The sequence below is a fragment of the Hypanus sabinus genome, chromosome 12 (genome assembly GCF_030144855.1).
Source record: "Hypanus sabinus isolate sHypSab1 chromosome 12, sHypSab1.hap1, whole genome shotgun sequence".
Classification (NCBI taxonomy): domain Eukaryota; kingdom Metazoa; phylum Chordata; class Chondrichthyes; order Myliobatiformes; family Dasyatidae; genus Hypanus; species Hypanus sabinus.
The window spans coordinates 31,060,402-31,072,677 of NC_082717.1; the positions used below are offsets into that span (position 1 = coordinate 31,060,402).

Sequence of the window (12,276 nt, forward strand, 5' to 3'; positions counted from 1 at the left end):
TTGCTCCCCCGCTACAAAGAAGATACATCTCACAAGCAATTTACAAGGTTGCTGCCAGGAACCAAAGGATTCAGTTAAAGGGAGAAGTTGGACAGGCAACAACCTTTTCCCCCATGGAGTGTGGGAGGCTGAAAGGTGATCACACAGAGCTGTATGAAATCATGATAGGGTGAATGTACTTGTCTTTCACCCCAGGGTTGAGGAATCAAGAACCACAAAGTGCAGGTTTAAAGTGAAAGGAGATAGGTTTAATAGCAACCTGTGAGACACTTATTTTTGATGGGAAGTATATTGTATAAGCTTCCAGAGTAGGTCGTGTAAGGACAGCTTGTAAAAAGACAGTTGGACAGATACATAGATAGGAAATGAATAGAAAGAATTGGGCTAACAAAGGCAAAAGGGCTTCAATGGGCATCTTGGTCAACAGGGACCCAAGGGCCTGCATTCTATGCTGTATGACGCTATGACCTTGCGTTGAATCTTCTCTGTCCATGGTTTACCAATTTGATTTTGTGGGTAGCCATGGGCCAATAGGACCTGTACAAATTGACAGAAAATGATTATTATTCCATTGACACCCCTCACAGGATCAAGAAAGACAATATACTAACAGGTCATTTTGCTATGGAACTGAGGCACTGCATGAATAAGATATTGCCCAGACTAGATTTGTTGGGGTGCCATGGTAGCGTATGATGCTATTACAACTCTGGTCGTCAGAGTTCAGAATTCAATTTCAGCGTCCTTTGAAAACATTTTGCATGTTCTTCCCGAGTGCTTATGGGTTTCCTTCCACAGTACAAAAACTGTGTGTAGGCTAACTGGTCATTCTAAATTGTCCTGATTAGGCTAGGGTTAAATCAGTGGGCTACTGGGCAGCACGGCTCGGAGGGCCGAAAGGGCCCATGTTGCATCTTTGTTTAAATAAAATCAGCACAAAATCTGACAATGAGACAAAGCACATTCTCAGGCAGCTAGAAAATCCACAAATTTTACAAACTTAATTCCTTCAAACATTGTCAGAATTGTAAATTAATAAACAATTAGACAATGCAATGATCTCAAACTATTTTTAAACCATGGAAAGGTATTGTTAAAATTACAATTATACTATTTCAACATTTACTCTCACTTCACTTCTGTTAAAATCCATTGGAAACAACTCTTGTACCTCCTCAGACATTGCACAAAATCCACAAGTCCTGTTCCTGCAGTTAAAACAAGATCCTAAATAAGAACTTGTGAAATTGTGATTTTTCTTGTACCAAAAGCAACTTAAGTTACATGTAAACCTGGAGTAAATCTACATGTAAACATTTTTTCAAACGTTATGTTTTTTAAACTCTACTGCCTAACAAAATCTCTTAAAGTCAAAGATATTGAGTGCTGAATATCAAAAAATGAATGAGTTCTAATGAAGGATTTTGACCCAAAATGTCCATTGTTCATTTTCCTTCCTAGATGCTGTCCTACTGCTGAGCTCCCCCAGAACTTCCGATGTGTTGCTGTAAGGCATGGATGATATTCTTGAAACATAAGATAACATAACAGGATACAAGTCAAATGCTTTCATTAGTTGGAGAACTTAAAAGAAGGGTGGGGAACCAGCTTTAATACTGGTGCAGTTTATACATAAAACTTAAGTATCCATACAGTTCTTCTCGCAGTTGAGTTAATCTCTGGAATTCTCTTCCCCAGAGAGTTGTGCAGGCTAATTTATTATAAGTACTTGAACTGAAGGTAGATAATTATTTTAGAGGATTGAAGGACTGAAGGCAATTTGGGATTTGGTACAGGAGAAGAATTGAGGCTGACGTTCGATCAGCCTTGACCATATTGAACATCAGAGGATGTTTGAAGAGTCAAATAGTCCACTCTGTTTCCAGTTTCTCATACAATTTTCTTAGTTTTTCCAAAAGGAATAACTTGACTACAAATAACAACCTGATAAAACATCTCAACACTCAAATAAACTATATCAATTCAAAAAAACTGAGAAATTTTGAAAGAGTAGTACAATCAAAATTGACAACTCTCCCAAAGTGCATGTAAAAGGATAGAATCAAAAGATGCGGGGAGATAAGAATGCATACTCAATGAGACAGCAGAAGTAAGACACCTCACCCCTCTAACAAGGACTGCAATCAATATCACAGCTAATATTCCCCTTGGGCTCAAGACCTCCTCTGTGCCAATTCCCTATAGCCTTCAATTTCCAAAATCTTCAAAAATGTATCTACTTTTTAAAAAAAAGTACTTCCAGGGTTCTCAACTCCATAACCCCCCAGGGGTGCAATATTCCAGAAAATTACCACTTTCTGAGAGGAAAGCTTTCTATGCACCTCAGTTCTAAACGATCATGAGCGGGGTTTATTGCCAAGTGGTGAGAGGCCAGGAAGTACATGGGAACAAGGGTTTCAATTACCAATTGTAAAACAAGAAAATGAAATATAGCAAAGAGATGGCTTTGAGCATGCAAGACTGGAAGATTTACAAGCATCAAACATTTTGGTTAAGGATCCAAAAGCAAAATAAGTTTTGTGGAGGAAATGAACCAACAGATGACACAAAAGTGGAATACAACAGTAGTAGCAGAGACACTATTCTTACACAAAGCAGAAATTGACAGTCTTAGAAGAAAGCATGTGTATAAATGAGCATAATGACAAGATTTTCATCACGGTTGGCTTACTTGAACAAGAAACGAAGAACAAGTAAATAGAATAAGTTGCAAAACTCAGTGCACAGAGTATAAGAAATAAGTTGGATGATCTTGTTACACTTTTACAGATGGCCGGGTATAATGTTGTGGCCATCACTGAATCGTGGCTGAAGGATGGTTGCAATTGGGAGCTGAATGTCCAAGGTTACATGTTGTATCAGAGGGATAGGAAGTTAGGTAGTGGAAGTGGCATGGCTCTGCTGGTCAAGAATGGCATAAAATCATTAGAAATATGTGACACAGGATCAGAAAATGTAGAATCCTTGTGCATTGAGTTTGGGAGCTGTAAGGGTAAAAGGACCCTGATGGCAATTATATACAGGCCTTCAAACAGTAGCTGGGATGTGGAATACAGACAACGGGAAAAAGAAAAGGCATATAAAAAGGGCAATATATTATGATCATCATGGGAAATTTTAACATGCAGGTTGATTGGGAAAATCAGGTTGGTAATGGACCTCAAGAGAGTGAATTTGTTGAATACCTATGAGATGGCTTTTCAGAGTAGTTTGTTGTTGAGCCTACTAGGAGATCAATTATAATGGACTGGGTATTAAGTAATGACCTAGAGGTGGTTAGGGAGCTTAAGGTAAGGAACCCTTAGGAGACAATGGTCCCAACTTGATTGAGTTCAACTTGAAATTTAATAGGGAAATAAAGTAAAATCTGATGTAGTGGTATTTCAGTGGACTAAAGGAAATTACAGTGGTATGAGAGAGAAATTGGTGAAAGTAAATGGGAAGGAGATGCTGGCAGCAATTACAACAGAGCAGCAATGGTGAGAGTTTCTAAGAAAAATGAGGAAGGGGCAGGATAGATGTAGTCCAAAAACAAAGAAATACTTAAAAGGCAAAACAGTATAACCATGGCTGACAAGGAAAGTCGAAGGTAGTGTAAAAACAAAAGAGAGGGCAAACAACAAAGCAAAATTTAGCAGGAAAGTAGAGGATTGAGAAGCTTTTAAACACCTACAGAGCAACTAAAAGAATCATTGGGGGGGGGGGGAGATTAAATATGACAGCAAGCTAGCAAACAATATCAAGCTGGATAGAAAAAAATTTTTTTTAAATATATTAAAAAAGAGATTACAGTGGATATAGGATCTCTAGAAAATGAAGCCAGAGAAATAATAACAGGGGACAAGGAGATAGCAGATGAACTAAATGAATATTTTGCATCAGTGTGGCAGACACCAGCAGGGTGCCAGGTGTTGAAAGGTGTGAAGGAATGAAAGTGAATGCAGTTAGTTACAAGGGAGAAGATGCTCAAGAAGCTGACAGGCCTAAAAGATGCACAAGTCACCCAGACCAGGTGAACTGTACCTTAGTGTTCTGAAAGAAGTAGTGGCAGAGATTGTGGAGGCATCTTTCAAGAATCATTGAATTCTGGCATGGGTTCCAGAGGACTAGAAAATTGCAAATGTCACTCCACTCTTTAAGAAAGGAGGAAGGCAGCAGAAAGGAAGTTAGAGACCTGTTAGCCTGACCTCAGATGTTAGAGTCAATTGTTAGAGATGAGGTGATTGAGTACTTGGTGACACTGGACAAGATAGTACAAAGTCAGCATGGTTTCCTTCAGGGAAAATCCTGCCTGACAAACCTGTTCGAATTCTTTGAGGAGATTACAAGCAGTATAGATAAAGGGGATGCAGTGCATGTTGTGTACTTGGATTTTGAGAAGGGCTTTGACATGATGCCACACATGAGGCTGCTTACAAAGTTAAGAGCCCAATGTATTACAGGAAAGTTACTAATATGGTTAGAGCATTAGCTGATTGGTAGGAGGCAGCAAGTGGGAATAAAATGATCCTTTTCTGGTTTTATGCCAGTGACTAGTGGTGTTCCACAAGGGTCAGTGTTGGGACCACTTCTTTTTATGCTGTATATCATGATTTAGATGATGGAATACATGGATTTACTGCCAAGTTTGCAGAAGATACAAAGATTGGTGGAGGGGCAGTTAGTGTTGAGGAAACAGAAAGACTGCAGAAGAACTTAGAGATTAAGACAATGAGCCAGCAAGAGGCAAATGAAATACAATGTTGGAGAATACATGGTGATGTACTTTGGTAAAAGAAATAAATGTGCACACTATTTTCTAAACTGAGAGAAAATCCAAATATCTGAGTTCCAAAGAGGCTCGGGAACCCTTGTGCAGAACACCCTAACAGTTAACTTGCAGGTTGAGTCAGTAGTGAGGAAGGAAACTGCAATGTCAGCAATCACTTTAAGAGGTCTAGAATATAAGATCAGAGATTTGATGCTGAGGCTTTATAAGGTACTGATGTGGCCTCACCTGGAGTAATGTGAAAAGTTTTGGCATCCTTATCTAAGAAAAGATGTGCTAGCACTGGAGAGGGTTCAGGAGGTTCACAAAGATGATTCCAGGAATGAAAAAGTTATCATATGAGGAATGCTTGATGTTTGGGCCTGTACTTGCTAGAATTTAGAAGGATGAGGGGGGATCTCATCGAAGCCTTCAGAATGTTGTAAGGCCTAGATATGGAAAAGATATTTCCCATGGTGGGGGAGACTAGGACAAAAGGCACCGCCTCAGGATAGAGGGGTGAATGCAGAGAAATTTCTTCAGGCAAAGGATGGTGAATTTGTTATCATAGGCAGCTGTGGAAGCCAGGTTGTTTGGTGTATGTAAGGCAGAGATTGATAGATTCTTGATCGGCCATGACATCAAAGGTTATGGGGAGTGGGGCTGAGGAGCGGGGGAAAGGATCAGCCATGATTGAATGGTGTTGCAGACTCAATGGGTTAAATTGCCTAATTCTGTTCCTATGTCTTATGGTTTTAAAACAATGGATTTTTTTTTAAAAAAGGTAATGTGGAGATGAATTACGTTGAATTGAAGATCTGTTAACATGATAGGGGATCTCAAAATTAAATTCATGCTGTTTTTACAAGGATAACTAATAATTGGTAATAAAAAAGGCTTGTAGGCGTTTTGTTTTAAAGAAAAAATGCATTCATTCTTCATTTCAATAAATACAAAACTTAACTTCCATACAATCCAGGTTTGAATGTTCAAGTACAATCCAGATTTGAATGTTCAGGTAAAACTCGTCAGATTACACAGTATCATCAGTCCTATTTGGTTCACTGCCTTTTAATAAAATCGCATCCCCACTTGCAGTAAGAATAGCAACTTAAAAGTACTCATGTCCTAGTCATGACGCTAGTTCCATTTGATTGAAGTATGTTTTAAAATGTTTAAAACAATCATTGAAATATGAGTCCAACCCATACCATGATAAATAGCTATTCTTAAAGCTCTAGGTCACAGTTTTCATCATTTTAAACCAACTCAAATAATTTCCACACACAACTTTCAGTCAATCTCTACCAAAGCCAAATTCCAAACCAAAATTTCCAAAGTCTGCTCTCTCTCCAATTAACTTCTCCTCATAGGTGACATGCTGTCAGTTTGATACACATTTGTAATCAGATTATACAGGTGATACATTTGGTTTAATCTCTCAAATTGAAGGGCAGAAATATGAAGAAATTACTTAATGCACTACAGCAGTTGGACAACATCGTCAGCCAAGACTTAAATAGTTTCTAAAGACCATAAAGGCATTCTGGTGGAACATTCTGCTGTTGGATATTTCTAACAAAATTGTGAATTTGCAGGCGGGTTGGGAGGGGGAACATATATGGCTTCAGTATTCCAAATCCAGATGCCTTACCTACTTTATCTAGTTGAGAATTGATTAAAAACAAAATAAAGGCAAAGCCTCTGTTGTCATTAAATGCCTGTTACGTGAATGTTAAGTGAACATACTAAATATTGCAAAAAAATTTTTTAAATGCCTCAAGTACAAAAATGAACTAAATAGGGATCATTACAATCGAACACAGTGTTTTTCTTCTGTGTAAATGGGGCTTCACATGATAGATATGTACCTTATACCCTTCTCAAGCCATGTTTACAGTACAGTGAGTGGAACCGTACTGAGACATTCAAATTTTTGTCATTTTGTATGAAGACAAAATTACAGGTTAATTTTTATCTGTGAATGGATGGTGCAACTAAATAAAAGCAACAGACGAGTCAAACAATAGAGCACTGCCGTGAAAAGCTTACAGCTGCTATTCAACTGCTTAGCCCCATTTATTCAGTGATGAAGAACTTTACAATGGAAGAGCAAGAGACAGTTCATTTTTATATAATGTAAGGAAACACTGTCGACTGTTGATTTTAATTGCCATGTGGTAACGTTAGGTTAAAAGCTTCAGTTAAGTGGCAATTCATGACAGTTTTACTGATTGAAAAGCTTGTCTTTTGAAGCTGAAAACCTCAGGGAAAGGAGCAAAATAAAATGGGGGATGGTGGAAGAGAAAGAAATTGGAGGTAAAAAGAAACACTTGTGTAACAAATCCCAATCTGCAAATCTAAATCAGATGTTAGTGTACAGGGAAATCAATTCTACATGGTACAATCAGTTTTGCACAATCATAGATTTAAAGGACTGGCTCTTTACTGAGCTAAATGTTTCGCTGTTCATTAGACATAATGAGGAATCTTCAAGGAGACTGGTGTTGCAATTACAACTAATCCTCAAAAAATTAACTGTGTTGAAGGCTTTATAATTTCCCTAGGTACAATTTAGCTGTCACTTACTTTAAAATTTACTCAAACACGCTTTCGAAATAGCTGTAACTTCACATGTCAAGTGCTTTCCAACCAATTAAGTCTAACTGGAAGTCACTGTTAAACAACTGAATGACTAGACAAGATAGCTCATTTCCCTGCTCTTTTGTTCAGAATAATATGCTGCATTTACATTATCAGCCTCAACAGGATTTTCTGACAGGGACAGAAAAAATTGCTAGCGCTGTCCATGCTAAGCACATGAAGCCTGTCATTTACCAATCATCCTTCAAAATGCAATAGCCATGAATGCAACTTAATTACAACCCAATGATCCTTGACGAAAAATCACCTTATCAGTGTCCTGTCTCTGCAAAGCAAATGAACTACTTTTGTCCTTCATTGCTGATGATGCTAAGTTCATAATTGCAAAATAAAACGAGTTTAAAAAATAAAGCAAGCTACACTGAAGTCTTCACTATCATTAGAACGCAGTTTGAAATGGGAGGGGGGGTGGAACGAACAGACGCATTCCCAACAACAAACTTTCATTTCTGTTTTGTGCCTCAGTCGGATAAATAGGAAAAAAACTTTAAGGATCAAGTATTCTCAGTTTGAAATACTTTATTCTAATAAATTGCTGCTTCTGGTCAAAATATGCAAAGTAGAGACCATGGCTGTGCCATTAAACCATTGTATATCTGTCAGACTAACAAAATATCACAAGATATTTACAATAACACTTCGTTCTTAATTAGTCGTGGCTGATAGTTGTGTTCATTTTAGAGAAACTGGTGTCCTTTTTCTCTTACCTATGCATTTACTTGTTCCCCTCCCCTCCCCCATCAAAATATTTCATTAGCATCTACTTAAATATAAAGCCCCATTCTCAAAACAATACTTTGAATGGCATGATAATTTTACTCCATATACCTCATAGAACAGAGTAAGCTCAATTGTTTACATTCTGAATTGACACTTCAATCATTCTCCTGAAGTACTGAGCTGACAAGCTTGACAATCTGAAGAGCTAATTAGGGACAGGAATGCCTCAGTTGAAGAATGGAGCACCTCTGCACTTTGTATATATGAGGCACTCCTAGAACAGAGGTGAGCAGTATTCCTGCACATTTTCTTAATACTGCCCAAGCAAAGTATCTCAAATCTCCAATTCAGTCAACACCTGCTTTTGACCCAGTACCACAATAGTTCCAAGCCTCTCCAAGCCTGGACTCTCAAAATGAATGCTCTATTCACTCCAAAATCCATTTTAAGCTCCATTTTATGCTGTGACTTGTTGCCTGTTGTAAAATTGAACAAGACGTCTAGAATAGTGGCTGGTTCAATTAAAAGTCCATTCCACGTTAGCTCTCAGTCTGGATGGCACTGTAATTCATAATGAAAAAACAACTTGGATTTTTGTGATTGATTGCTATACAATGAATTCCAGGGGAAAGTACACAATGGAGTTTAAGCTTTGCTAGAATAGTGCCTCAGATGCATTCATTTATGTTGCCCTGTTTAAGAATGCTGAGTTATGCAGAGTGCAAACAAATCACTACATCCCCATGAGGCACTGTATTAAAAGAAAGAATGAAGTGAAATATAACAAGAAAACTAAGATGTATTTAGAATATTTGTTCAGCTGATTACACAAAGAACTGTTAGCCTATTGTAAGGAATTTGAGAAAATGTGCACATTGGATGTTTCTGTCAGGGACTCCATGCTGACCATCAGTATGCAATTTGCCTCTTTCAACTGCCATTGGCAAAAAAACAGCAAATTAAACTATTAATATATTAAAATGCATACCCAAAGTGATTGTTCCACATCATACATTCCACTGAACCATGAAAACTTATCATCTGTAGCTCTCAAGAAAAATTAAGAGTGCATATTTGCATAAGGAGGATAAAAGTCAAAAGGTTGATGACGACATGAGGGAAGCCATCTTGAAGGAGTTATTAAACCCGGCCCATGAGAAGAAGCTGAATTAATGTCAGCGGATACTATCATTAATGCAGAACAGTTCAATGATCATGTCATTTCAATTGAGTATGTAAATTTGTCTGCTCCGTACTGCCAGACTTAGCAACATACATGCAAGTTCCCCCCAAAATTGACAGATGCTGTCAACCTTCAGATTAAGCAAACAGAAAATGAATGAAAATCAAAAAAATAAACATTTTTAAAATGATTGATGCCAAGACTGTTATCATCAACTCATTAGGCAAAAATTCACTTCAAATAAATAATGATTAATTATTACAGAAAATCATTTAAAATTTTCACGTTATCAAAAATGCAACAAGTTATGATGTTTCTTTTTGTTTGCAAGAGGTGCATGTAAAAGTTGAACATATTCACTCAGCTTGAAATTTAAATTATATCATATATAGTTAAAAGACAAATATTACTTTAAAATGTTCCTTTTTTAACTGTTAACTTGATTTAACTTCCAGTGAGCAAAAAATGTTCAAAACACTGAGCAGATCAGGCTGTATTTTAGTCAGAATGTTGTCCTTGAGCTCTAACATTGACACTTCCCTCTGATGCTTCCTGACCTGCTAAGTTGCCTGTGGTTTTAATTCTGCAATCCTTTTGATTTTCATTGACTGGAGATATCTCCAGATTATAAAGATATACAATTTCTACAAGACAATTTTCATAAATTGTGAACAAAAGCAAATGAAATTAAGAACAGAATTTAACAAACTAAAAATTATTAGACTACTGCCAAAGTACTTCACGTAGTTCAGAGATTTGCTTCCCATAACGAAACCCAGACAAGTACATCTATGCCAAGTCAAATGAAGGCATGTTCATTACAAAGACTGAGGGAATCAAGGAAAAGATTTAAATAAATAGTTTGAAAAACGAGGACTAAATATTTGAAGGCAAAAGGGTATTGCACAGCAAAGCAGTTAGTGGAATATTCATAGGGATATTTATGGAAATACAGTGTGGACATAAGCCACTTCAGCCTTTCAAGCCATGCAGTCATGAAGTCCTGATTTAATATGAGCCTAATTACGGGAGCACTTACAATGATCAATTCACCAACTGGCATGTCTTCGGACTGTAGGAGGAAACATCAGAGCTTACGAAAAAAAAGTCACAGGAAGGAATGTAGATTCCCTACAGATAACGTTGGAATTGAAGTCCAAACTCCAACACCCTCAGCTATAATACTGTCATGCTAACCACAACACTACATAGAGCATAATCCAAAATTTTCAGTCAAGGTTGGGGGAAATCAGGGACCATGCAGATATGCAAATGCAGGGATAGGGAATGCAAGAATAGAGAACAAGGATGTGGTAGGAACCTCTGGGATCCAACTCAAGCCAATATTCAAAGGGGACAAACAGGATGCTGAGGATGTAAATGGGACGACTGAACCACTAACAGTGCCATGGGAGAGGACGGAGTTTGCATTGAATTTGGTTTTCCCACTGATCTTCAAAACTAACTTCTTCAAGATTGCATTGAGATGACAAATTTTTTCTCTCAAAGGGTGGAGAAGCTGGGTAATTTTCCACCTCATAAGGCCATGAAGGCCAAATCTCTGAACATAATTAAGGAGATAATTAAATTTCAGGATGCAAAAAAGAGAGGATGTGCATATGCTGTTGGGATAAAAAAAATCAGCAAAGATAGTATTGAATAGCAGGTTCAGAGGGCTGAATGATCTACTCCAAATTTTCAATGTTTCTCAACAGACTGATAAGGAAGAGGATAGAGATCATAATCAGAAAAATTGGGTGTCACTGGCATCATATATAAAATAATTTCAATGTCTTTAGTGCTATTGTACTCTCAATTTTTACAGCCTAGCTGCATCATAGTGTTGTAAACTGAAGCCATTCTGACATGACACAGATAAGATATAAAAATTCAGAGTGCAATGGCACCCATGACAATGAAGTTAATTGTTTTGGAGTTCTAACTGCAAACAGAAAGGAATTAAGAGGGTTTTCTCAACCTGAAGTTTAGCCAGTACTCGCATAGCATTGCACAGTTCATGCCAGCTCTTGAAACATTGCAAAGCAAGGCTTAAAGTTCCTCACAAATCTCACTCTAAAAAATACTTAACTTTAAGACACTTCAATTCTTAACTAATAGCTAAGAAAATGGATTTTAATTTGCAATAACAATTAAGCTCCTCCAACAAAATAAAGCATTGTGAAAATAAATACCAGAACAATTCAGGGGGCAAGGATAGTTCTTCATTCAGGAGCACATTTAACTTGTTACTACCAGGTAATGTTAATTTTGGTATTTGTAACTTACTGATCGAGATAGACTGTAATGAGTGGTGAACTGAGATTAGCAGTGGCCTTGGCTAACCCCAAGTTTACAATGGATTCATGTAGCCATTGCACTGTCTCCACTTCTCCCTTCAAGGCAGCAGAATTCAGGATATGGAAGAATGAAGAAAATGCTGAGTCTCGAAGAACAATTTTTTTCTCTTTCATCTCTTTTAAGATCAAAACAGCATCTATAAGGCAAAACAGAAAAAAGTCTCCAGTTAAAATTTATTCAAGAGGAAAACAAACTCCCTTTTTTGAAAAAAAAGGCATTTTAACTAAGCAAGAATGCAAATTCTGGAGTATAATTCAGATTTCAACTTAATTATTACTTGTGTATATATCCGAGACTACAATTATACACCACAATGGCATGATTTTATCATTTCTCCGCTACTGTGACTACAAATTATAGGCAGTATCTGTGTGCCCACTCTGCACTGTATAACCCTGCACAGCCTGCCCTGTAGCTGTACAATCTCACTAAATGGATGCTTTTATCCTTCAATGATAACATCTGCTAAATCACACTATTGTTTCTCTAGCAGATGGTTTGTCACGAGGCCAGATAATTAAGATGTGTTTACACTGTATTTACATCAAGACTAATGGCTTGATACCGATACAGTCTGTTTGCA

The 12,276-nt window shown here is 37.4% G+C and overlaps 1 protein-coding gene across 2 annotated transcripts in view; it reads right to left on the reverse strand.

Annotated features, from left to right (window-relative positions):
- The window catches only part of lrpprc (leucine-rich pentatricopeptide repeat containing), a 135,607-nt gene that overhangs the window by 48,360 nt on the left and 74,971 nt on the right, over window positions 1-12,276 (reverse strand). For both annotated transcript variants that reach the window (XM_059985716.1, XM_059985717.1), the window contains exon 23: window positions 11,622-11,829. In XM_059985716.1, coding sequence (XP_059841699.1) covers window positions 11,622-11,829 — 208 coding nt within the window. The remainder of the gene's footprint in view (window positions 1-11,621; window positions 11,830-12,276) is intronic.